Genomic DNA, 24,367 nt, shown 5'->3' on the forward strand with positions numbered 1-24,367 from the left:
TGTTTGTGTCATGAAGTACTTAAGTAGAATATTGTTAGAACACATATTGTAGTGCAGACTTGTTTTCCATGAATAAAAAAATGTTTAGTTTTTAAAACTCACCTTTATGCTTATGCGGTCCTTAGCGATTCACATTTTTAAAGTTGTACTCTCAAAAATTTAAAATAAACTTCTTCTGTTTTGTTTAGCTCTAAATAAATTCTGCTTATTTTCACAGGGTGGTATCATGGAAATTTTCTATCTGCGCTCAGCAATAAGTTTTGATTCCAAGAACAGTGGCTGGAAATTCCGTCTTCAACAGATGTCTGCTCCAACTGAAGCTCCTGCTTCCCAAGAGGCCAAGGTGGATTCTACCATCATAAAAAATGTCAGCGCACCAATGTTCATGCATCATATGGTGTTTGTGCATGAGCTGCAGGAGATCTCCAAGAAGGACAGGATAGTCCTAATGCTGCTTTTTATTATTGAACTCATGTCTCCTAGTCGTGCCAACCTGGTGGACACACGTATGGTCTCCCTCAGTCAGGAGCGCCACTCCATGTGGCTGAAGGCTTACCTCGAGTCCCTCTACCCTGTGTCAGAAGCCAAGGTCACATACAATAAGCTGCTTGTGAAGCTGCAAGACGTCAGGAACCTGGGGAAGGAGAGCTGCGAGATGGCTCAGCAACTAGACATCACAAACTTAGAACCCCTGTTAGTAGAAGTATTTGACCTGAACAGGTGAAACCTCAATACCAGTCTGGTGACATTTGGTTTCAGTTTCTCTGGTTAATTGGCACAAGACAGCTGGTTAAATCAGCCTTGAGGAAGACCATTCACAGGAATTCAAGTGCTGGACTTAGAGGACAAACCCTATTATTTATTCATGTGGAAAGTTTTTTTCTAACTTCATGGAACTGGATTATCATTTCTGGCAGTTTAGTTTTTTTTTATTTTCACTTTCTTTGGGATTTTATCATTTCTGGATTAAATGTCAGCATTTGAAGAAGATGGAAGCTATACAAATATTAAAGAAAGATATATTGTGTTTGGATATAAATTGTTATTTGTAAAGACATTGTTCTTTAAAAAGGTGTTCAACCTCAACTACTTGTGTGTACACTGATCTAAGTAGAATTCATCTTGTATCTACCAAAGATACAAATTATTTGTGCTTGACACAGAAATGGCTCTTAGCAATCCCTTTTGCCCACATGAGAAAATTTTTTCTCTTAACTTCAGATATTGAAGAACTGAAACAAATTTGTATTGCGATGAAAAAGTAAAAAATGCTGCTCAGTAGAACAAATATGAGATTCTCATCATTTTAATTTTGAAAAAGATTAATATGACCTCGGCCCTCAAAAGTTTAAACAGAGGCTCTGTGATGGGCATGGCAATATGACATTTTTAAACTAACACATTATTTGAAATTTCTTATTTGATTGACATTGAAGGAAATGGACTTCACAACACTGACGTGTCCAGCTGAAAATGAAATGGACTTCACAACACTGACCTGTCCAACTGATGTGCACCAATGCATACCCGGTGGTTCTTTAGTATTTTGTTTTTTATTTTAATTCTCATGTATAAATGACCAGTTGTTATCTGTGTCAGAATCAGTGACGAGGCCAATAAGACGCGTTATACTGGCCAGAAACACAGTCAGATCAGGCTGGGTCTATTAAATTCTGTAGATATATGTACGGACTATGGGCCTGTTAACAGACAGTAGGGATTGAGATGTATTAATTTTCTTATAATTTTGTTTTTCATTTCAACCATGTAATGCATGGGCATCTAATATTTGAACATAGTTTACAACCGAGTTGGGGGCTTGAAGCTACATTTGTCTATTAACTTGAAATTTTTAGTTTATGCTTATTATTATTCAACTTTGAGTATAATTTTTTTGTTTTCATGTTTTACATGTTTGGCCTTAGCCTTTCATATTCATGTTGCCTTTGCCAATTAAGACAAATTTAAAATAAAACAAACTAAAAAAAATTTTTTTTAATATTCAGAATTGTGATAAAAACTTGATTTGAACTCTTTAATTTTTTTTAAATATGAGAGTTATCTAAACATTTAAAGCGTAAGCTCTGCTTTTAATAAGTTCATTTAAGTATTTTGAGTCCATAGTATAGTCTTGAGTTCAATATAAATTATTATCTTGACATGAAAAGGTAAAAATAATGGAAAACACATTTATATATGTCAATGTTTCAAAGCAAGTTAAGATAATTCATTCTATGCCCATTGAAACATTTAATTTCTTAGGAATCGAAATTTGAATAAATTCCAAGAAGTGGCATGGTAGAGAAACAAAAACATGAAATTGTACAAAAGGACGTAAAAGAAACAATACATGATATATTTGAAATATACATACATCGTAGAATGATAAAATGTACAGTTTCATAAAGCCAATATTAGATTTACTCTTTGTTATAAGAAGAAAGATTTCATTTGTTATTCTCAAGATAAAAAGTTTTTTGTTTTTTTTATGTGCTACTTTTCACACCTAATTTATTCCATGTAATTAGCATCATCTGTGCCATTAATCAGGGATTTCTTATCAGAACCTTTTGTCGTGATAAGTTGATTGAGAATTCTTTGTGCCATACATCTTGGTTTGCCTTTGTCTGTCCAGGCTGAGACGATGCCAAGTTTATTTTGATTTCTTGTTTTAGCGTTGCTTGATTTCACTGGAGCATACGTTGCAATGACAAGTGACTGGACACCTTGCTTTAATCTAGATACCTCATATTTTGTGAAACCCCCCAGGGCATGTTATCTATTTATATTCTTTTGTGTTTGTTTATTTTCTTCTATTCTTCTGTCGTTCTTACTACAAGAAGAGCCTGAGTATAATCTTGCTTCTTCTGCAAGCCACTTTACAGTCACTTTACAATCACTTACACGGTCCATGGTATCAGTAACATGAAAATAGTTTTTTTTGCTACTCTGAGACGTAAATTGTGTTTCCAGTTTTAACTCTAGTGAAAATAGTAGCCCTTAGTCCACAGTGCATTAGCCTGGCTGCCTGCTACTGTCCTCTCCTCTGTTCCAGGTATGAATGCTGACAGCCTCCATCCCTTGCTGTCCTGCAGGAGGTTTGGGTTGGGACGTCATCTTCATTTCTGAAGGAAGGTCTGAAACTGAAAATTCAAGCAAGTTATCTTTGGTGATACTTTGAGCTCACTGATGGCAGTCAACAAAATGTTGACATAACATTATCTTCTGTTCTAACTTTATCTTCTGTTCTTTCTGTGTTTCACTGGAGCCCATTAGAGGTTTAATATTTCCAGCTTTAGTTCTCAACTGTTTCTGAAAATGATTTTGTGCCAAATTTATTGCTCATGAATCTAGTTGGCATGGTCCAGCAAACCAAGGTTTCCTTTATTTCAAGTCAATGGATGTGTCTTGAAACTTACCTCCACATCATCCTCCATTGCCCCTTGAGGAAGAGCCATGTACTTTTTTTTTAGGTCAAATAGCTTAGACAATTATTTGGTAGATTAATGCCTAATCTAAAGTAATATATTTTGTTTTCTCTGCTATCAAAATGTAGTTTAGAATGAATATATCTGAAAAGAACTTAGAAAGATATAACAATGTTTCATAATAGCAATGAAATAGCTAAGATGTTTTAACTGATAGCATCATAAGAACACAAAATTGAAGGATCCTAAAACCTAGAATAAATCTAGCTCTCTATATTTTTTTAATGCAGGGCTGGTGGAAGGGAGCACAAAACTTGTCAAAATATTTCTTTGAAAAATAATTATGGACCTATTTGATCATAGCTGTATAACTGATTCAGTTAATTTAAAATTAGTAACTGTCTGTATCAGTATCTATTCAAAGATATTGAATAAGTTTGTTAAGTACTGGTATTTCCTTTATTTTTCCAAGAGTCATCAGAATACAAAAGAGAGTGTCTTGTGCCCATCAAATCATTCTATCAGAGAAGTGCTGTGAAATTGAATGGCAGAGATATATCTTTTTTTTTAAATTCTTAATTTGTGTACTAACCACTGCACTAGTTTAACTCCATAGCTGTAAGCCTGATTTTATTTTCTATGTGTGTGATACTTAGTTCTATTGAAACAAAATCACTTTTTTTTTTCTCATTTGTGTAGCAACCTTGGTTTGTGCCCATATTTTGGTGTTGTGATTTAAACCTTATGAGTGACTATAGTAATACTAAACCACATAGAAATGTGTATGACCTCGTCCCATGGAGATATGCTGTGCCATCATTACATTATGTGCCGTCATAAACTGTTTGATCTGCTCTCAGCATGACATTGTATTTACACACTAGTTTTTCAAATGGGTTTCAATATTTTAGTGAGTTGCAGATACATTTTTGTCTTTTTCTGTTGTTTTTGATGTCCCACTGATGACTTTCGGCCAATATGCACCATTCATAGTAGCTGACTGTAGCTTAGAATCATAGAATTAAAGTGCTGTATCGCTCATTCTGTTTAGCACCTATTCTCTACAAACTTTGTTTGCATTATGCTTTAATTATTTTAAAATATTTTTTTTTGATGTGCTGTAAAGAATAAAATTCTAATTTTCAAATGTCAAAACGACAGATACTTTTCTTTTAATTCCTATTATTTTGCTATGTCTATAAGATGATATGCTCTGGAAAAAAAAAAAAAGCTCTGTGTTTGGTGTCAGAGTTGAGCCACAATAAGTTATTCCCCCACTATGTTGTTATAATGTTACTAATGTGATATATATATATATATATATAAATGGAAAAAAATAATGTAGATGCTCAAATGTGACTTTGTTTATAGCTACTCCAGCCGTAGTTAGTCTTCAACCAATGTATGGCTGCACTGAAGAAAATAAAACCTTTTTTAATTTAATCTTTTCATTTGACATTCTGTTCTATTGTTACTTATGCATGAATGATATCTCTCCCAGCTATTTCTTTGCTAATAACTAATGGAAGGAATCAGAACTGCGGACACTATTCAGACGATTACCTCATTGAGTTTGAACTGTTTGTATAGATATATTTCCCTTGTTTGTTTGTGTTTGTATAGAGAGATTTGTTTGCAATATTAATGATGGCAGGGGGGATGCTGTTTTATTTCTCTACCACAGGTCAATGTACATGAATTGTTTTAATGGCCAACCCAATGTTACTACACACTGTGGGAAGTGCATGGCTGTCAATAATGGCACTTTATCATTTTGTTGAATGTTAGTATTTAATTTTTGACAATATGAAGTTGGTAATAATCTAATTCATTAGCAGTTTCTTGCTTTCCTTTTTTTTTTTTTTTTTTTTTTTTTTTTTTTTAAATACAAGAAATCCATGTTGCTGTAACTTTTTCAATGCAGTTTGTTTTAGTGTAATGAACACGTTTGAAACTATCCCTTCCCACACACACACACACACACACACGACTTTCTTCCCCCCCCCCCCCCCACCCCCACCCCATTTGTTATTAGACAGTTTGTGTTTCCGTTGTTTACAAAAAAATAACGAGATCGCTCTCCCCTGAAATACTCGATCATAAATAATTCGGATGAACTGAAATGATGATCATCTTTGATTACATTCAAAACTGTCAGACATGGTGTGTGAATAAGCTTGAACTGTTAAGAGCTGAAAAAGTAAAATTCTAATCAGTTGTCTCCACTTTGACTTTGTAATACAGTCTGAGCCAATTGTTTTTTGTTTTCTTAGATTTGTGTAGCGTGTGTGCAAAAGTTCTATAAGTTTTAATAATAATGTATAAAAAAAATAATAATATGTCTGTAGACAATGAATAAATAAAATTTAACAAGACTCCAAGAAAGCTTCACATAAAGTAGACCCTATTCCAGCTGGTAACATTCAATACTTTTGTGTTTCAGCAACTTTCCCATGTAACCTTTAGCAGAGTTTTTTTGTTTGTTTTTTTTACTTTGTTCCTATTCTGATTCATCTAGCAACATGGAAATAAATAACTTTATTGAAATACAAAATAATGGTGAGCATGTATATATATATATATATAAATGTATGGTAATTTTTTTATTTTTTTTTTACCTTTTGTGTCTTCATTTTAAAACAAGTGATAAAATCTAGAATGAATCTTGTTGAGATGATTCTGACTTGGCTAAATACTGTTTGTTTAATTCACTCTTAATGTTTACTATTTATTTTTGTACAAAACAGAAATTGGTCTTTTTTTTCTTATTTGTTTGTATATATATATCTTAGAGATTGGATGTTTACATAGTTGACTTGATCATGATCATATCTCTCTTGTTATTGCACTGGATGAATTGCTCAAAAAATTGCTTGTTGTTTGTCATTGGACTGAATTCTTTCATTTTTGCCAAATGCCTCTCTATCCCTGTGACGAAATTGTCATTCTTTATTTATTGCTCTGAGTATATCTGGAACATCTCTGTGTTAGTCTTGGAGGTTCATTGATCCACCTTCTTTGTGTTTGGAGGTCCACCACACTTGTTTGACCAACACTCAAGTTTTGAAACAGTTAGAAACATTTTTGCCCAAAGTAGGAAGATGTATGAACATAGTCAAGACACTTTTTTTTTTAGAACTCTATTCCTAGTTTTCTATGCTTTGAAATTGTACATGAGCTTTCCTTAAACTTTTGTATATAACTGAAGTAGCTTTTTATATGTGTCAGTGAACTAAGAGATACACTTGTTCAACCTTGAAAGTGTGTTCCAAGCTGGGTTTTTTTTTTTTTTGATGGTATTAGACATATTTCTTTGGCTTCCCCACTCCATAGATATTTAAGTTTGCTTGATGATGCCAATAAATGAAAAAAAAAACAACTCTCAGCTTGAGTGTAGGCAATTTGTGAAAGTGTTACTCTCTGTAGTCTTTTGAAGTCTGAGTTAATTTTATGCTTGTTGATGAAATGGTTTATATTCACAAATTGTAGACAGGGTTTTTACTGAATTTAATTGAAGGAATTGAATAGAAGAAATGGAGTTCCTGTTCAACACTAAGTTGAGAAAACCAAACATAATACTGCAGTTAAGGAAATGTTTCACTCAAATCACTTTGTTTTATATAATGAACATTTGGTTGACATAGTTGTCTTTCCGATAGGTATTTCTTTAGAACAGCTCAAGCGAGATTGTCTTTCCCAAGTGACTTGAGTTTGTAAGACACTTGTTAGTCACCTAGTTAGCTTAATACATGTCTGTTTATAAAACAATCTGCTTGTTTTTGTATGCTAAGAAATTGAACAATTCACATTAGAACTGTTGAGATTTTCATTTTTTGAGATGATTTTTTTTTGTCTGTTTCGCTGTTGCTTCAATGAAACGCTGAAAGATATATAAAACACTTTGTTACTTTTTGACCACTGTACAGCTGGGTATATTTTTAGGACATTGGAGTGCCTGTCAGCCATGCTATTAAACAAATTTTACTGGCCAGGAAATTGAACTAAATGTGTGTGTGGGAACATCCAGAGTTTGAACACATAATTATCTTCTCTTTTGAAGTAAGCCGTAATTCATTATAAGATTTGCCCACAAGTTTCACTTGCTTGAGTTACCTAAAGGTACCAGACCTCCTTCCTAAAAATATGCCCTTTTCACTGGACATTATAACATTGTTAACCTTGCCGGCTGATTTACTATTATTGTATTCTTACGATGCTGTACTGTTATGAGTGGGGGGGAAGGTGGGGATATACAGCAAGAAGTCTTGATGGTTGTGATGGTTACATGTGAAGGCACCACACAGTATGGCATGGACACTTTTGAAACTAAGTGCAAAAGCTGTAACAATTTTTTGATGAGGAATTAATACTCAACTGTTTGATGATTTTGATTGTTGATATCATAATTTTATTTTTAATTTGCGCTCTAACAAACAAGTGTAGCTGTGTGTTGACCTCAATGTTATGCATATATTTTGTTAATACATATTCATAACTTTGATATAACTGTACTTTGTTTCATTTGCTTACATTTTCTTGTTCTATACACTTATGATATATATCTATATACTGTTAACAACATGGGTCATTTTTATTTGAACATTTCATTAAAGTAGGGGACACAGTCATATAAATTGATAACATTGCATGCATGCAGCTTTCCCAGACCCCAATGGAAAATCAGTAGTTCTCCTAGTTTCTCAAGGGATATACTTTCAAAGATGTTTTAACATGAGCTTGTGTTGAACTAGAGGGACATCACACAATATCAATGTCCGCCCTCCACCTTGCCAGTTTATTGCATTATTTGTTTTTGCTGATTGAACACTAATACTTTGGAGCCACTCCCCCCTGCCCCACTCTCCCAAGTGTTGATGTGATGCCTGAAAACGTTGCAACCAATAATTCATCAGATTTTCATATACATTGTACAATAAATCTCTATTTTGTCAATCTTTTCAAGTGTATATTTCAGAGATGACTTTGTTTTTGTTATACATCATTTTATTTTGGCAGTTCAGTTTCAAGTCTTGTCTTCAAACTTTTTAAGTTGTTTTTTTTTTAAGTTTGTTTTTGTTTGTCTGTGTTTATTTTAGTAGATAAACCTTGTTACATTCCTTGTTCTTGACAATAGATCAGTTAGTTGAATACTATTCTAGAGTTTGTTTTTGGTTTCTTTTTATTTTTTTATGTGTTGACAGTAGGAGAGAGAAAGATATTAACATAAACATGACAAATAAAAAGGGGAAACTAAAAGTGTTTTTCTAGAGAAACTTTCAAAACTGTCGGTGTAATGTTTCACTCAAGGTCATCACAGGATTCTAGTTTTACTGATGTTTGTTTCATCTAAACTCTTGATTGAATACTTGACTGGTGGGGAGAATCTAACAGTATGTGTTTAGGAAAATCTATTTATGATGTAAAATGATATTCTCTTAGAATTTCAAGGGTATGAACTAAACAAAAGAATTTTAAAAAATTGATCTTAAAAAAGAAATACAAAACATTACTTGAGCTTTGACATACTCTACTAGCTTACAATTTAAGCCTAGCTACATAATAAAATATTCATGCTACAGTCGAGAGTTTCTGTCTCAAAAAATTTAACAAAACATTTTGAAAAATATTTCTACATCATTTATTAGGCGAGTCACAAATTCATGAAATTCATGAGCCACATCTACATTCTAAACATTAACAGAAAGTACAATCAAACAATCTACTGCTTTATAATAATCACTTCAATAGATTTTTTTAAAAATAGATTTTCTTTTGAGCAAATACATCTGCATTATATGAACATAAAATTTGTATACGATCAGAAATAAAAACCTGAGAAAAGCAAGATTTCTACCAAAGTCACCAGTTTAAAAGCCAACTAGAATAAAAGCTTAACTCTTTATGACTCTTTAAAATGATGTATGGATCTCTAACTATGAGCCACCCTTGGCTCTAATTATGAGCCACTACATCAAGTATCCATTACTGGGCCACATCTTCACCCTGTATTACTTACTCTTTACTTTTCTGAGCCAATTTTTTCCAAGCGGAAGTTGAAAAGTTCCCAGATGCCTCTTAGACTTAGGTCCTACTGCGCCATTCGGTGCATTGGACGGAAAGCTGTCTCCACTAAGATCTGTCGCTGGCAATGTCTGAGTCACTGGCTTCAGACATTGATGCCTTTATAAATCTAATATCCACAAAATGAGGTCAACTCAGTCTAGAAAAAGAAGTGTAAGACTGTCATGCTGGATTAACATTAAGAGAGTAGAAATGTCTCAACATACAAGTAAAATACAATGGAACATTCATGATTTAAAAATCTATACACTTATGTACAATAGAGTCATTACATAATCACATATAAACATTGGTATTAATGTGCAAGGTATAAGATCGATATATACTAAATTAAAGTGGTTAAAAACAAAATTGACATAAAACATTTCTTGTGTACTATCACAAGTTGTCAATAAATATAACAATAAAAGTGTTTTGTTTCATTTTTAAATCAAAGCTTTTATAATTCCAACAGAAAAAAATATGTTGTTCTAAACCTTTCCCCACCAGATCCATAGTTCCAACACTTATTTAAGCCAAAACTCAAACTTTGGCTAGCTATTTCTTTTGATATCTTATATCAAAATCTCAGTCTAAATCTAAAATAGAATCTGCAATAACAATTTGAACAGACCAGCAGAATACCAAATAAAAAATGTACAATGGATGCTACTAATGCCAAGACGATTCTTTATTTCATAAAGCTGGTAAATTGTTATCAAGAAAGGGTATTGGCTGGCTTGCTTAAAATATGTTCATTTTAATTAGTTCCACGATGTCTTGCTACAAACAAAGTTCGTCTTATTGTATCAGGTGCTGAATCCGCCCTTAATCTGCATTCGTCTTATAAGCACGGATGACATCTTTGATTGGTGCTCGGCACACAGGACAGCTGTGCCCACGATTGACTAGGTCCCTTCCACAAGTGTAGCAGACACACATGTGACCACACTGATACAAAACAGTGTCCGTGTGATGATCGAGACAGATGAGACAATGCGTGTCATTGATTGGGCGACTAAGAACTGGAGGTGACACTGATAAAGATGAAAAAAAAAAAAACTTTTTTTATTTTAAACATTGCTGGAAAACAAACAAACAAAAAGTCAGTTTATGTTATAATATAAATGTATTTAATTTCTCAATGGAATTTTATTTCAGTCATGTAATATAAGTTTTGGAATGGGTTCAAACAGAAGAATATAAAAGGCATGTCTTTTTTTTTTTTTTGTTTTGTTTTTTATTACCTATTTCTAGTGTTTGGTAAGGTAAGGTTGTTATTGATGGAATTGGCTATAAACACTACATTACCTATACTACACTACCTGGGTCCAGGTTCAAATCCTGGTGAAAAATGGGATTTGTGATTTCGGGATCTTTTGGGGGACCTCTGAGTCCTTCCAAGTATAATGGGTACCTGATACTAATTGGGGAAAAGTAAAGGCGGTTGGTCATTATGCTGGCCACATGACACCCTCATTAATAATGTACCACAGAAAAAGATGCCCATTACATCATCTGCCCTATAGATCACAAGGTCTGAGAGGAATTTTACTTCAATTTACTACACCAGCTATAAAATGCTTCCAGTGGCATGCGTCTCTGACAACTGGTCCAACTTCTGGCCTTCATGTGTGACTCAGGCACTGGATGTTTGTAAAATGTTTTACATGTTTCGGAAGTTCCTTCAAAGTTGAAGATAATTACTTCCTAGTCCAAACCTCCCGCAGGACGATGTGGGATGGGAGCGGCAGGGTTTGAACCCTGGACCATCGATAGATCTAAACAACAGTCCAGAGCGCAAACCGCACAACCAGGCAGCCAATGAACATGCAGAATTGTAAACACTCACAGGACAAGTAACTTGCACCTAAGTCAGAAAGCTTTAGGCTCAATAGCCTTGGTAGTTGGAGAAAAGTAGCTAAATCCAAGCTCTTGCTTCTTTGCAGGTCAACACATTTGGAAAGGTTTCTGCAATCAACCCAAAGAAAACAAAAGGGCCAGTGACCCTTGGGCAGCATGTAGCAATGCTGATTCCAAACTGTATCCCTTTTTTTGCCATTCCTCTAGATCCAACAGCAGAGTGGGGGAACTGTAGTCTGAGCAACATCATTCTGATAATAGCTACTGCCCAGGCTTTCATCTTATCCAAGTTCTATGAGATGAGTCATTTTACTACCAAGGCGAACAACAACAAATTATTAATGTAACCAGTATATTTTGAAAATCTTTCAGTATAAAAACAGAGCTCTTGAAAAGGTAACATCAGTCAAGTTAGTAAATGTTTTCAGAGACAAAAGAGTTGTTGATAATAAGATGGTTTTGGCACATGTATAGGTCAGTGAGTCAGACTTCTCTAACTGCTTGGGTTTAATAGTTGTTGTTTGTCTTAACAGTATACAGTGGACTGATGCCTATAATGCAATATATTGGGGCCTATAGATTTCATCAGTTTCCATACATGGTTATGAAAGAGAGCAAGAACTCAATTAAAAAAATGTATCAGTTGTGAACTTCTAGCCTCTGGGACAACCCATCTGCTAGACATTAAAAGAACACTTGTTGGTGACAAATTGTGTGGTCATTGTCTTCTTTGTGTGTAGCCACTGACCCCAGCATCCTTTGTTTTACCTCTGTTCCATAGGGCTTACTTCTATCTAATGTCATTTCTCTCTACAGCTATTTATGGAAGGAATTTTTCAAATACATTTAAAGTCTGTCAGCAAAAAAAATGATGGTACATTGTGAATCAATAGCTATATTTATACACTGCTGTGTATCTACAAGACTAGCATATTTGTAGTCTAAGGGAGATAATTATGACATAAGTTGTCATTATTTTTAATCATTTCCCTGATGTGTAAGCAATGTTTTGGTAAACATTTGGAATGAGGTCATCTTTGTATATTGAATTTCTGAAGGGCCAAACCAGTTTGAAAAACTGATTCATGGTATCATGTAAGACATTGTTTGATTGTCTCCCGTTGCTCTTTTCTCATCATAATTATTATAAATAAATATTTAAAAGTAATTTATTTTTTGAGTTTACAATATATCCATGTACGAAATAAAAGATGGCCAAGTTGTATACAAGTTTTTGTTCAAAACTTTTTATAGATTAGTTTGTCAGATTGATGCACTCCCTGGCCATGGCCACACTTGCGTAGGTAGAAATTTGCCATCACTTGGAGCCCAGGGGGCTTGACATCTTTGGGGGCCCCTGCATTTTGCATAATATTTAATGTAAGAAACACTCATTTGGGGACCCCTCAGATGGGGGCCTGATGGGATTTTCAAATCCTTTCCCTCCCTCCCCCCACCCTAGCTACACCTCTGCATGGCCACATTCTTGCATGAATCTTAGACGAGAAGGATCCTAGCAATGGAGCTAAGGTGCTACAGAAAGATCCAAAGACTGCATCACAGATGAAAAGATTAGAAACATGATTAATACAGCAATTGGACCCCACTATGACCTGCTAACTTCTGTCAAACTATGCAAACTTAAACTCTATGGACATATCATAGGGTCCTCAGGGCTCACAAAGACCTTCCTTTAGGGAGCAGTACCAGGAAAGGAAAAGGCAGACAGAGAAAATAATGGGAAGACAAAAGAAAGGAATAGACAGTAGATGTAGAAATTCTATCCAAGGCACGAGACTGAGAGGAATGGAGAAAGTCAACGGATTTTGTGTGGTGCCCCAGGGGTTCAACATTCTCTAAGCAAATTTCAATCCTTATTGTCCTAAATACCTATAATGCACAAGGCTTTCTATAACTACTATATTGACTTTAGGATCTCAACTTAGCAAAAATAGTTTTAATATAAAAAAGCAACAGTAGAAGACTATACAGAACAGAATATGAACAAAGTGACAGAGCTTCTTGTTGAAGATTTTGTTTGAAAAAAAAAAAAGTATAAGGATCATCCTTCTACAACAGGGGTTCTCAGTCTGTGGGTCGCGACCCCTTTGGGGGTCGCCTAAGACCATCGAAAATATGGATTGTTATTGTCTATTCTTCTATTGCTGTGTAAGGGAGGGGGTCGCGGCAAAGTGAGGAATTGTAAATAGGGGTCGCCGAGCTTAAAAGGTTGAGAACCACTGTTCTACAACATAGCATAAGCATATAGTAGGGAAAAATGGTTTTCTATCAAATAAATTGGGAATAAGATATGGATTTGATTTATGAAACAATTTATTTTCTTATTGCATCACTGACCAGTTTTAGTGGTGTAGATTTAAATAAATTTAAATCTAATTTTGAAATACCTGATAACGAATTCATGGCTCCTGCTACTTCCTGTCTGATGGCTCTCTGAATATCCAGCTGGAGGTCAAAGGTCAACTTCAACATATTTTTCATTTCATTCATTTGTGCCTTCAAACTCTGAAGTTCTCGTCCCAAGTAAGCGTTGGTCTGCAAGAAGGCAAGAAAACTTGAACTCTACGATTCACATTAAAATATCTTGACATTAAACATAATGATTAATCCTAAAAATATAAGCGTAATCTCAGTTAAAATAAATAGGCTCGCTTTACCAGGTGATAAATTGAGTTATGATTATATAGAAAAAGATCATGACTACTCTAGAGTGCAAGTGAATAGGTGAAAATGGAGCAATAGAATCTCCTGTTTTCTAAGGCATTAGTAGAAATAGTTCATGAGTTTTGAGTTGATCATCCACGGTTAAAACCGTGCTTGGCCACCTATCAAGGGGGGCTCAGCTTGAATCCCAACTTGACCTGAACTGTGTTTGGCTGAGCACATAATTTAAGGGCAGCACGGAAATCTTCTCTCGGACCCCCCCTCCCCATCCCCAAAGGTCCACAAACAAGATTGGACCAGAGTATACAGAACATGCTTATAGCATGAAAGATGCTCTATAGGAAAGTTATGTTTTTATTAATTTGTTCTATGTTATCTATATTATCACCTCAGCAAAGTGAAGTGTAAAGGATTAGTTTGAAGGAAATCTGTTTCAAACATCCAGATTATCGTTCACCGATTATTAATAATGATTTACTTTGAAATAAGAATTAGTCATAAATCAGCGTCAATTTTCTTGTATAGACAAAAAGTTTAGAGGCTCATGGTCTGAGGTGGGGGATTCAGGCCTCAAAATGAAATGTCTTTGTAAACATCTAAACATTTCATGCAAGGACTAAAGAAATAAAAAGCCCTGTAATAATAGTTTTGATAGCATGGTCAAGTTGCAAGAATAAATGGCTGTTAAAGAACAATCCCAGCAGGTACAATGCCATCAAGAACAATCCCAGCAGGTACAATGCCATCAAGAACAATCCCAGCAGGTACAATGCCATCAAGAACAATCCCAGCAGGTACAATGCCATCAAGAACAATCCCAGCAGGTACAATGCCATCAAGAACAATCCTAGCAGGTACAATGCCATCAAGAACAATCCCAGCAGGTACAAGGCCATCAAGAACAATCCCAGCAGGTACAAGGCCATCAAGAACAATCCCAGCAGGTACAATGCCATGAAGATCTCAGACTAGTACACAACATGGAGTGGACCAACTTATTCTTTGCAGACTCAGACGGAAGGTGCAAAGAGTCAGCAATGTTTCAGAAGATAAAGAACTCTTTCTCTCCACATATCTATCCAGGCTTGAACAGATTGGAAAGCCACTTGTTCTTGATCAGTTCTTTAACATACAGATACTACTCACAACAGAATTTCAATCCAATGTTTCTTAAAAGAGAAATTGAAGCCTTTGAATTCATAATCAAGAAACTGATGATAAAGAAGAAAAATATTTGGTACTGGAAACTTTAAAATCAGTGCCATTTTTGGTATTTATATTTTAAACTCAATATCAGAGTACTTGTTGAAAGAATCAACCTGTATTACAAGAACTAACACTTTATTTAATCTCCTGTAAGTAAAACTACTTTGTACCATCAAATACCAAAGTAAACGAGCATCTCGACATTCACAAAGTAACCTGAACATAAGGCATAGACTAATCAATGACCCAAGCATAAGGCACTGACTGTGCACTGAAGTGAACATAAGGCACTGACTATGCACTGACTTGAACATAAGATACTGACTGTGCACTGATCTGAACATAACGCACTGACCTGAACATACGGCACTGACTGTGCACTGACACTGGTCACAGAAATAGTCTCCCAGTTGTCTGCCTCTGCAGCTCCCAGGTTTATTCCTAAATGGCTAAAATCATTTCTTGGCACACCAGCATGAGGTAAACGTCGGACAAATTCTTCAACAGCGCGGCCATCAGTTCCTGAAGCCCTGATATGTTCCTGAAATAGTTTTGGCAATCCTATTTATAGTAATCGTACAAATTTCATCAAGAAGACAGAAAGCAAATAGGATTTTTTTAAATTATAAAACATTTTTTAAGGAAACTATTATCATTGACACGACATTTTATTTGTTTAGTAAAAAAATTTTAAGTCAAAAATTTCATTATCACATTTTTGATAACAACTTGTAAAACTAAAAATACAATTCAAAGTTAAAGTTGCAGAAATTTGTTATTTTTTCTTATTTTTATTTCTTTCAAACTGTTTTTTATTTAAAGTAAATTTAATTTAAAAGCTGAGAACTCCATAGATGGTTTGTGCTTTTTCATGTTGTTATTAGAATTCAAAGAATTAAATGTCAGCATAATGACATGATCAGCAGCCTTTGATTTTCTAAAGGCATCGTTACTATTCATGACTTGCCTGACCCAAGACTTCTAGCCTGGCTCTGAACTCTCCATTCAAGGTCGAGGAGACAAGGCGACTGTGAAGAAGTTCACTGATTTCCTCCACGAGTTCATCTCTCTGTCTGATGTTGATTTCATTCCAACCAACTCTAACAAACAAAAGTAGTCATAGTGGTCATAAATATCTTTACAAATCCAAGTGGATGCTGGGATTTTTAATTACCCTCTGAGAGAAAATAAGGTGACGTGTTTAAACTGCCTTAGTCTGTTTTATTGTCATGTTTTGATATAAAATACTAAAAGCACGATTAAAAATCTACTTTTACCATTATCATGGGGCCATTAGACTGAGTGGTTAGAAAGCATGTCGTTTTGTATTGAAAACTAAATGTGCTTGTTGAATTTTATATTTGAAAGAACCATTTTTAAAACCAGATGACTGTATGTGATTTAAATTATCCGCTACCCCACAAAAGAAATAAAAGAAATATACCAGTTTTATCCTACCAATGATGTTGTTGGTAATACTCATTTCATATTTGTTAATTTAAAGTCACTGTTAAAAATGTGATTCAGGTTTGAGTTTTGTTGTCACATAATGAGGGAGTAAGAATAGTACACGATTTGTGTCTAGCACTAATTCCCTTCATATGAGTTAATTCTATATATTTTCAAAGCTAAATTAAGTGCGCCAAGCAAGTAGTAATGAAATCTCTCACAGTTACGGCTGCCCCAAAGGAATGTTCCTAATAAAATATTTTGAACAAAGTGCACTTTTTCTTCCACGTTCTCATTTTTATGTTGGACTGTTCAGATGACTAGATCAGTACATGAGATAAACTGCACAGTGGTTTCCAAATCAGGGAGCTCTCCATATAGTTTTCTTTCTATAGGGGTGTTTTGGGGCCAGTGTCTTGTTCGGGCCTCTTAATAAAGAATGCAGTTTTGAAGGACATGGTCAGCATTCTCTGGTGACACTCCACATGGGCAAATTTCATTGGTTCCAATTTTGAGCTTCCAGAACATATGATGTCTCATTTTGTTGTGTCCAGTTCTGAGTCGAAAGATTAGATGTTGATCTTGTCAGGATAGCTTATAATAGGCGTCGTCTGTGATTTGGATGAGAGCTTGTCAGTTTCTCTTTTATTTTATTCACTATTAGTTTCTTCATTTCTTCTAGAACCAAAGTGCACTGAAATGAACTGTATAAAGCAACATGGGCAGAATAAAAAGACAAGTGACTCTAACCTTTCTGGTGAGACTTCAGGCTGAGGCTCTATTCTGGGGGACTGAGGCTCTATCCTGGGTTGTTGTGGTTCTATTCTAGGTTGCTGAGGCTGCACTCTTGGTCGACTAATTGAGTCTTGATTATTTCTGACACCATGGGGTAGTACACCCAGTGGTCGCGGAGATACAGCCTGGCTGGTCATTTCTTCCACATCTTCAAAATCTAAGTCAGAAATAGGATGAAAATAATATTTTTCATGCATACTCTCACCACCTACTATTAGACCAAGAAGCAAACTATAAAATGTGATATTTTTACTTTTGTATACAGTCTCCATCTAAAACACATCAGACTCTATCAGTATGATTTGTTATCTAATCTATTAAAATACAGAGGTTACTTCAAAAAAGAAGATGATTACGTCCTAGACATGTTCCTGGGTCAATCTAGTCATGCATGTTAATCAATGACTTTAATTCTGCCAAGTCGTTGGACTTCTTACTTGTCTCTAATTTGTTTTCTTTGTTAGACAGAAAATGTAAATATGTGTTAGTAGTTAGCAAAGAAGTTCAAAGATCATCTTCAAAACCTAACAAAGAAAGTCACATGGTGGCCATTTTTTGTGTACAAACTGAACAGTTTTAAATTACAAAAATACATTTTGGCTAATTTTTACTGTTGGCAAGGTGAGTCATCCAAAACCTTTGCACCATTTGGAAAGTCTCAGAAAAAGAGAGTCAAAAAATCAAATGCGCTACCCTACAATATTTTAGCTTTTTCACCAAAGAATTTTCAGCAAAATCATAAAAACTTAAGAAGAAAACCGCCACCTGCTTCATCATAAGTACATCAAGTCCTTGCAAAGTGGGCCACTTCTCTTCACTAATACAAGAAGTTTGTTCCTTTTTCTGTGAGACTGTATCAGCTCTTCAGTACTCGCAAAAAACTTCCTTCAGGGAACAGTACCAGGAAAAAGAAGAAGAGGCAGACAGGACAGGGAGGACAACATAAAGAATGGACGGGACTGCCATTGAAAGAGGTTTTGACTAAGGCAAAAGACAGAGAGGAATGGAGAAAGACGGTCGACAAATCTTGCATGGTGCCCCAACGGTCCAACAGATTAAGGGATAGGTAAAGGTAAAGGTATCAGCGCTACTGTTGTGCATGAAAAAAATCAAGACATCTGTGTGTAGTCACTAAATAATCTTCTCTGTATGTTTTGTCCATTCTCTTTGGTGAAATGTTTTTAACTGGAAAAAAGAGTCCCAGAAGAAATGATAAAAATAATAGAGTGTAAATAAATGAAATAAAAGAAAACTGAACCAACTCAAATCCAAATTACAAGAAAAAGGACGTCTATTATAAGCTCTCTCAACATGACCAACGCATAATTTTTTCAACTCAGAACTGGACACAACAGAATGAGACAACATATGTTCCGAAAGCTAAATGTTGGGACTAGCGAAACCTGCCCTTGTGAAACATCCCCAGAGAATGCTGACCATGTCCTTCAAAGCTGCATACTATAACAAGAGGCCCGAACAAGACTCTGTCATCAAAACCCTCCTATAGAAGAACTGCCTGATATGGAAACCACTATACGGTTCATCAGAGATATAGGATTACTGATCTGAATCCTCCAACATATAAAATGAGAACGAAGAAGGAAAAATAGTGCTTGTAATCCCAAAATTTTTTTAATAAAAAGTAGATAAAGTGTTCTTAAACTTTTTTTTTATTGTAACCAGCGTCATGATAGTTACAATCACCATCACATTCATTTTTCCAAAATGTAAAAATTGTGACCAATGCTAGTTACCTTCCAAGGAGCTAACTGCACTTGAAAAACTGTCCAGAGATTCTGTACTTGCATGTCTGGATAGAGGTTGTCTAACTTGGATCACTTCATGGTTAGATGTTGCTGCAGTATAAAACAATCTATAAATCATTTCTCCTAGCATAAAAGAGTTATTGTTTAATGCAGTTTAAATCTGACAACCTCCAATCAACAGACCAGAAACAAAAGAATTAGCCCTGCATTGAACACCCACCTTTTTAAATATTGCTTTACAAACCTTGGGCAAGAAAAAAAATCATTTTAAACTAGCATAAAACTATCAAGATTGATATTATATCAAGTAACAGATAATTCCTTAAATTATCTCCTAGAAGATGGAGGCAGATCTGCAATAGCTTGGGGTTAGGGCATGGAGACGAAAGACCCAGGAGAGATCTGAATAGAAGGATGTGTTGAAGCAGGCCAGAGCCCTCCAAGGGCTGTAGCGCCACTGGGATGGAAGGATCTCCTGGAAGACAACAGAATTGTAGGTTTTGTGTACGTAAAAATATCTAGTTCAGGTCTTCAAAGCTGTTGTGAAAAAATAAACAATCTGCCCTAATGTTTAGAATCAAATACAATATCTTATTATCGTATGCCACCAAGCATTGCTAGTCTAAGATCAAGTTAAATTAAACAACTGCAAATTTTTATCAAATAAGTAGGCCCACCGAAATAAATTACTTGTTAAAATTTTTTGTAGCAACTGAAAATCTTGAGTTGTCTAAGAATCTGTTTCATTCATAAAAATCGTATATTGTATCACTTGCCTATTATTGGTGGGGATGGAGTTCTGTTTGGTTGGCTCTGAGCTTGTCGTCTATTTAAGGTCGGTGATGCGTTTTGAATGCTGCCTCGAATAATATTTTCAAGCTGTCTTCTAAAAGCAGGAGACTCTAAAATGGATGAAACTGGGCGTCTCTCAATAATCCCCTGAACCTAAAACATGTGGCAATAAGGAAGAATACTTTTCATTTAGATATCATTATAAAGTTTTAAACTATTATATAAAGCTAGATTGAGTCACATTACCAGACATATACTTATAAAAATCTTTGGTAGACTAAGTTTTTAAATTCCAATGTTTATTATCATTTTCAAGAGAAAGTCCAATTTAATCAAATTTTTTATAGAAAGTCATGGGTGGTCAAGAGGCTAAGTACGCTTGAACTTATCTTTGAATGGGGCTTGGGGTTTCGACACCTGACTTGAGCAGAGTTGTGAGATACCCCCCTCCCCCCACTGGTCCACAAATGAGATTGGACCAAAAGTGCTCTGAGCATGCTGTAAGCATGAAAGTAGCGCTATATCAAAGCTCTAATTATTATTATTAAATTATTATAAGTCTCCACAAGGCAAAGTTTAAGTAAGAGAAAAAAAAATGAAAATACCTCTACGACAACAGCTTCAGGTCGGTGAGTTTCAATGTCGTCATGATTTGAAATGTTCGATTTGCCTACGCCCCTATCAGCGGCTGGCTCAAGGTTCTTTTCAAAAAAATGTTGAAGGTTTTCCCGATGATTTTGACCTGTCACAGGGCGTTCCCCGTGTTCAATCCTACGCAGTTCAAACATTAGGTCACTGGAAAAAAAAAAAAAGAACATAAATATTTGTTCTGTAACTTTCTTGACTTATATTTGTAGTAGAATATGCACGTATTTTTTTTTCTGACAGAGTAAAGCAGTGACACTATTTTGTAAGTTACTTATTGAACTACTAGATTCATTGTTATTACTAATGAATCAGAAGTCCACCTTAAACATGTACTAGCTTTTTATTTTTACTGCTTACAACTAAAAAAATATATTTCCCTGTAACAGTCAAGAGTCTTGATTTCTAATTTAGACATTCTTACAGTATGGAGTGGGAATGTGATGTAAATAATGTTTCTTTTGCGTCATATGACACAATTCTTCTCCTACTTTCAACCCATATTTCAACATTCAAATTATTTTTTAACATTATAACTTAAATAAAAAAATTTGCAAAGACCGAGTAAAAAGAACTATCGTTATTTAGAACAGCTTATTTTAACAGACAAGGGCCACCAACCTCTTTTCTCTATATAATCTGTACTAAATAGTCTAAGATGTAATCTTACAAATAACTAATGTATTATCTCTAAAAAAAAAAATACCCAATTAGCAGCTGTTCTGTTTTATTATGTAATCCCTATTTATAACATTTTATGTTTGTTTTTACACCATGTCACTATCTTAATCGACATAAGTCTAAAATAACTAAAATAAAAATAAATAAGGTTTTCAAACCACTCCATCTAAATTTATATTTCAATAATATCAGTGCAAGAAATATATTTGTTTTAAGAACCTTTATTTTGAAGTAACATATAATATTGTGTAATCTATAAGATATAAGAAGATAAGATCTCAAATGCATATAAATATCAATCTAAAGTGGATCTATTTGAAAGATTTAACCAACACATTTTTTCTCTGAGGAACAAAAAAATAATAAAACAGCTTTTACCTTCTCATCCTCTGCAGAAATCTGTCCATTCCATCGCCAGACATATTTGTTGTTTGATGATTTATAAGCCCTTGTCAACAAGAAGTCTAGAAAAAAAAATGATATGAATATAATAAAGCTGTTTTATCTAATTAAACTATTTGGCTATTATACTGGAATTAGATCTCAGCTGTAAGAAATAAATCATATTCCAATCAATGAATGTCACTTTTGTAATAGTGCCTTTTTGTGTTGTCTACATTACAAAATTATAGTCAAAAGATGTCTACATGAACCCTAAGCCAAATTGATCCAAAGCTAAAGCTCAAGCTCTCTGAACTAAAAGAGTAGCATAACATTAATTAAGCAACCAAAAAATTTATTGATTTTTATTGTTACGCCCGGACAGATACTCCTTAAGAATTTTTATGCCCTAGATCAAGTTCCCTCTTCTTGAACACAAGAAGCAAGGGAGGGGGTTCAAACTTATGATTTCAAGTCCCAAGTACATTTTAAACAACAAAGTCATCAGTAACGAATTGTCACAGTTTTGGTGTGGAGATTATTTGATATTATTGGTATGATGTAAAATGGTACACAAAATGAGAGCACTGCTTTCTTCTGTGTCACTTTCTTCTAGTTATAGTTTCATAGTTTCAATGACATTATTGGCATTATTTGTGGAGTATTTTTTTTCCTTGTGGCGACATCATGATTTCATGTGATGTCAGTTGACATCTGTTGGTTTTGGTTACCATTCACCATCTTTAGCTTATTGAAGAAGCTGTACGTGTTTTGGGTCCGGAAAAGTATCTTGATTTATAAGCTAGAGGACAGCCAAAGACTTTAAATATACATTAATATCTCAATTGTAATAGGTAAAAATTAATAATACTCAAATATAAATACATATTACTATGTAATACAAAAGTAATTCATTCTTAACCTTCAATTATAGAATAATAATTATATAAAATATAAATACATATTACTATGTAATGTAAAAGTAATTCATTCTTAAATTTAAGCCCTGACGCTAATAAATTAAAGTAAGTCAGTAGGATTTAATTAACTGAAGGAATGTCTGAAATTATAAGATAAAATAAACTCAAATGTTATTAAAAACAATTTATATTATACTTGTTACAAAGTTTGTACACATTATTTCTCAGAAACCCAATCTGGATCAAGCTGAAATTTGACAAGATTATTTATGTTACCTGACAACACAAGAATCAATAAAAAAAATTTAACCAAATTGGTAATAAATTATTTTGTTTGGTATCTCGAACAAGGGAAAGAAATAGTACTTAACTGAAGTAGTGGTATAAGCTGAATTAGTCCCCTTTATAGATTGTCGTCTATGGCTTATTACAAATTTAATTACATGACAGGTCAAAACTAATTAATACACTTAATATAAGCTTTGTTGTTTTTTTTTTAAAGTATTGTTTTGCATTTTGCTTGTTATAGAATTTAGATTCTATCTTGAAAACTAACAAAAAATAATGTAAAATATTTTTGGTGTCTTTATTTAAATAAATTTGATGAGGTTGTTGCCTCATTTGATGTATCAACCTCAGAAAAACAAAAACTATGTTCCAGATATCTACCAATGGAACATACTCAGCTCCACAATGAGAGTATAATCTATAAAATAAATCTAAAATGATATAAATATCACAAAACAATGAGAGCCACTTGCTCATAAATGCTTTCAAGCACTTTGAATACCCATAGGCAACATGGTGAATCTTAAAATTACAACCCTTCTATATTTATCTGAGATATGGGTACTATAAAGAAAGCAACTTAGACTACTTCCATGCTTTCACCAAAGATGTTTGCGTTTCATCATGGACATATGGTGGCATAATACTAGCGATGTTCTTGTGAAGGCAGGTATAGACAGTATAGAGGGACTTCTTATATGGTCCGACAGGTTTGCTAGGCAGGGCACGCATCCCATAATAGGGGACGAATATATGCCAAAGGCAGTCTATTTGGTGAGCTGAAAGGTGGTGGACATAATTACAGAGGTGCCCAATGGAAATGCTTTAAAGACCAGCTTATGCAACTTAATTGGCTGCAAGTGGCTTCAGAATGAGACAGCAGAGGATCACTTACAAAGGCCACGGGATACACTTTTGAGACTAAAAGAAAATCCACTGCCTAGGACAGATATAGACGGCAAAAAGAGAATCTAAATCGACAAAGGTTATGTCTGCGTTGGATGTGGCAAAATAAGTAGGTCATGACTGGGGCTGCGTAGCCACATGAAGTAAGCTATCTATATACTACACTTTTTATATTAAATATATATAATCTTCAGATTCGAAGCCTTAAATTAATTATAGGGCCTATATTCTATAAATATTATTCGCTACATTGCTACATCTAGATATCTTCATAGATATGACTCATATACTCATTTTTGATTATTATTATTATTTATTATTATATTAATTACTTACTCTTATAGTATTAATGAGTCTGGGTGTATAGATCTATTATAATGTAATATTATAGGATTATAGGTATATACTTATATCCGTATAGCCTACCTACTTCTACTGACTATAGATTTATCTAGATCTAGCTATTATTATATACTTATAGTCTAGCAAGGTATCTGTTACT

The 24,367-nt window shown here is 34.3% G+C and overlaps 2 protein-coding genes across 5 annotated transcripts in view; one reads left to right on the top strand and one right to left on the bottom strand.

Annotated features, from left to right (window-relative positions):
* The window catches only part of LOC106065024 (nuclear hormone receptor HR96-like), a 64,577-nt gene extending 55,996 nt beyond the window's left edge, over positions 1 to 8,581 (top strand). For both annotated transcript variants that reach the window (XM_013223763.2, XM_013223767.2), the window contains exon 5: positions 218 to 8,581. In XM_013223763.2, the coding sequence (XP_013079217.1) occupies positions 218 to 724 (507 nt within the window). In that variant the 3' untranslated portion in view covers positions 725 to 8,581. The remainder of the gene's footprint in view (positions 1 to 217) is intronic.
* Positions 8,582 to 9,042: 461 nt separating this feature from the next.
* Positions 9,043 to 24,336, bottom strand: LOC106076478 (uncharacterized). Of its 3 annotated transcripts, none has more exons than XM_056018358.1 (10): positions 24,202 to 24,336; positions 21,749 to 21,834; positions 20,650 to 20,839; positions 20,029 to 20,197; positions 19,241 to 19,342; positions 17,442 to 17,643; positions 16,210 to 16,342; positions 15,598 to 15,783; positions 13,760 to 13,907; positions 9,043 to 10,525 (listed from the first exon to the last, which is right to left on the bottom strand). In XM_056018358.1, exons 2-10 carry the CDS (start codon positions 21,790 to 21,792, stop codon positions 10,317 to 10,319), a joined length of 1,383 nt encoding a protein of 460 aa, XP_055874333.1. In that variant the 5' UTR covers positions 21,793 to 21,834; positions 24,202 to 24,336; the 3' UTR covers positions 9,043 to 10,316. The 3 variants fall into 3 exon arrangements, with proteins under 3 accessions (XP_055874333.1, XP_055874334.1, XP_055874335.1); XM_056018359.1 differs by having other exon boundaries at positions 24,292 to 24,313; XM_056018360.1 differs by having other exon boundaries at positions 24,273 to 24,291.
* Positions 24,337 to 24,367: the final 31 nt, after the last annotated feature.

Source organism: Biomphalaria glabrata, chromosome 1, assembly GCF_947242115.1.
Source record: "Biomphalaria glabrata chromosome 1, xgBioGlab47.1, whole genome shotgun sequence".
Classification (NCBI taxonomy): Eukaryota; Metazoa; Mollusca; class Gastropoda; family Planorbidae; genus Biomphalaria; species Biomphalaria glabrata.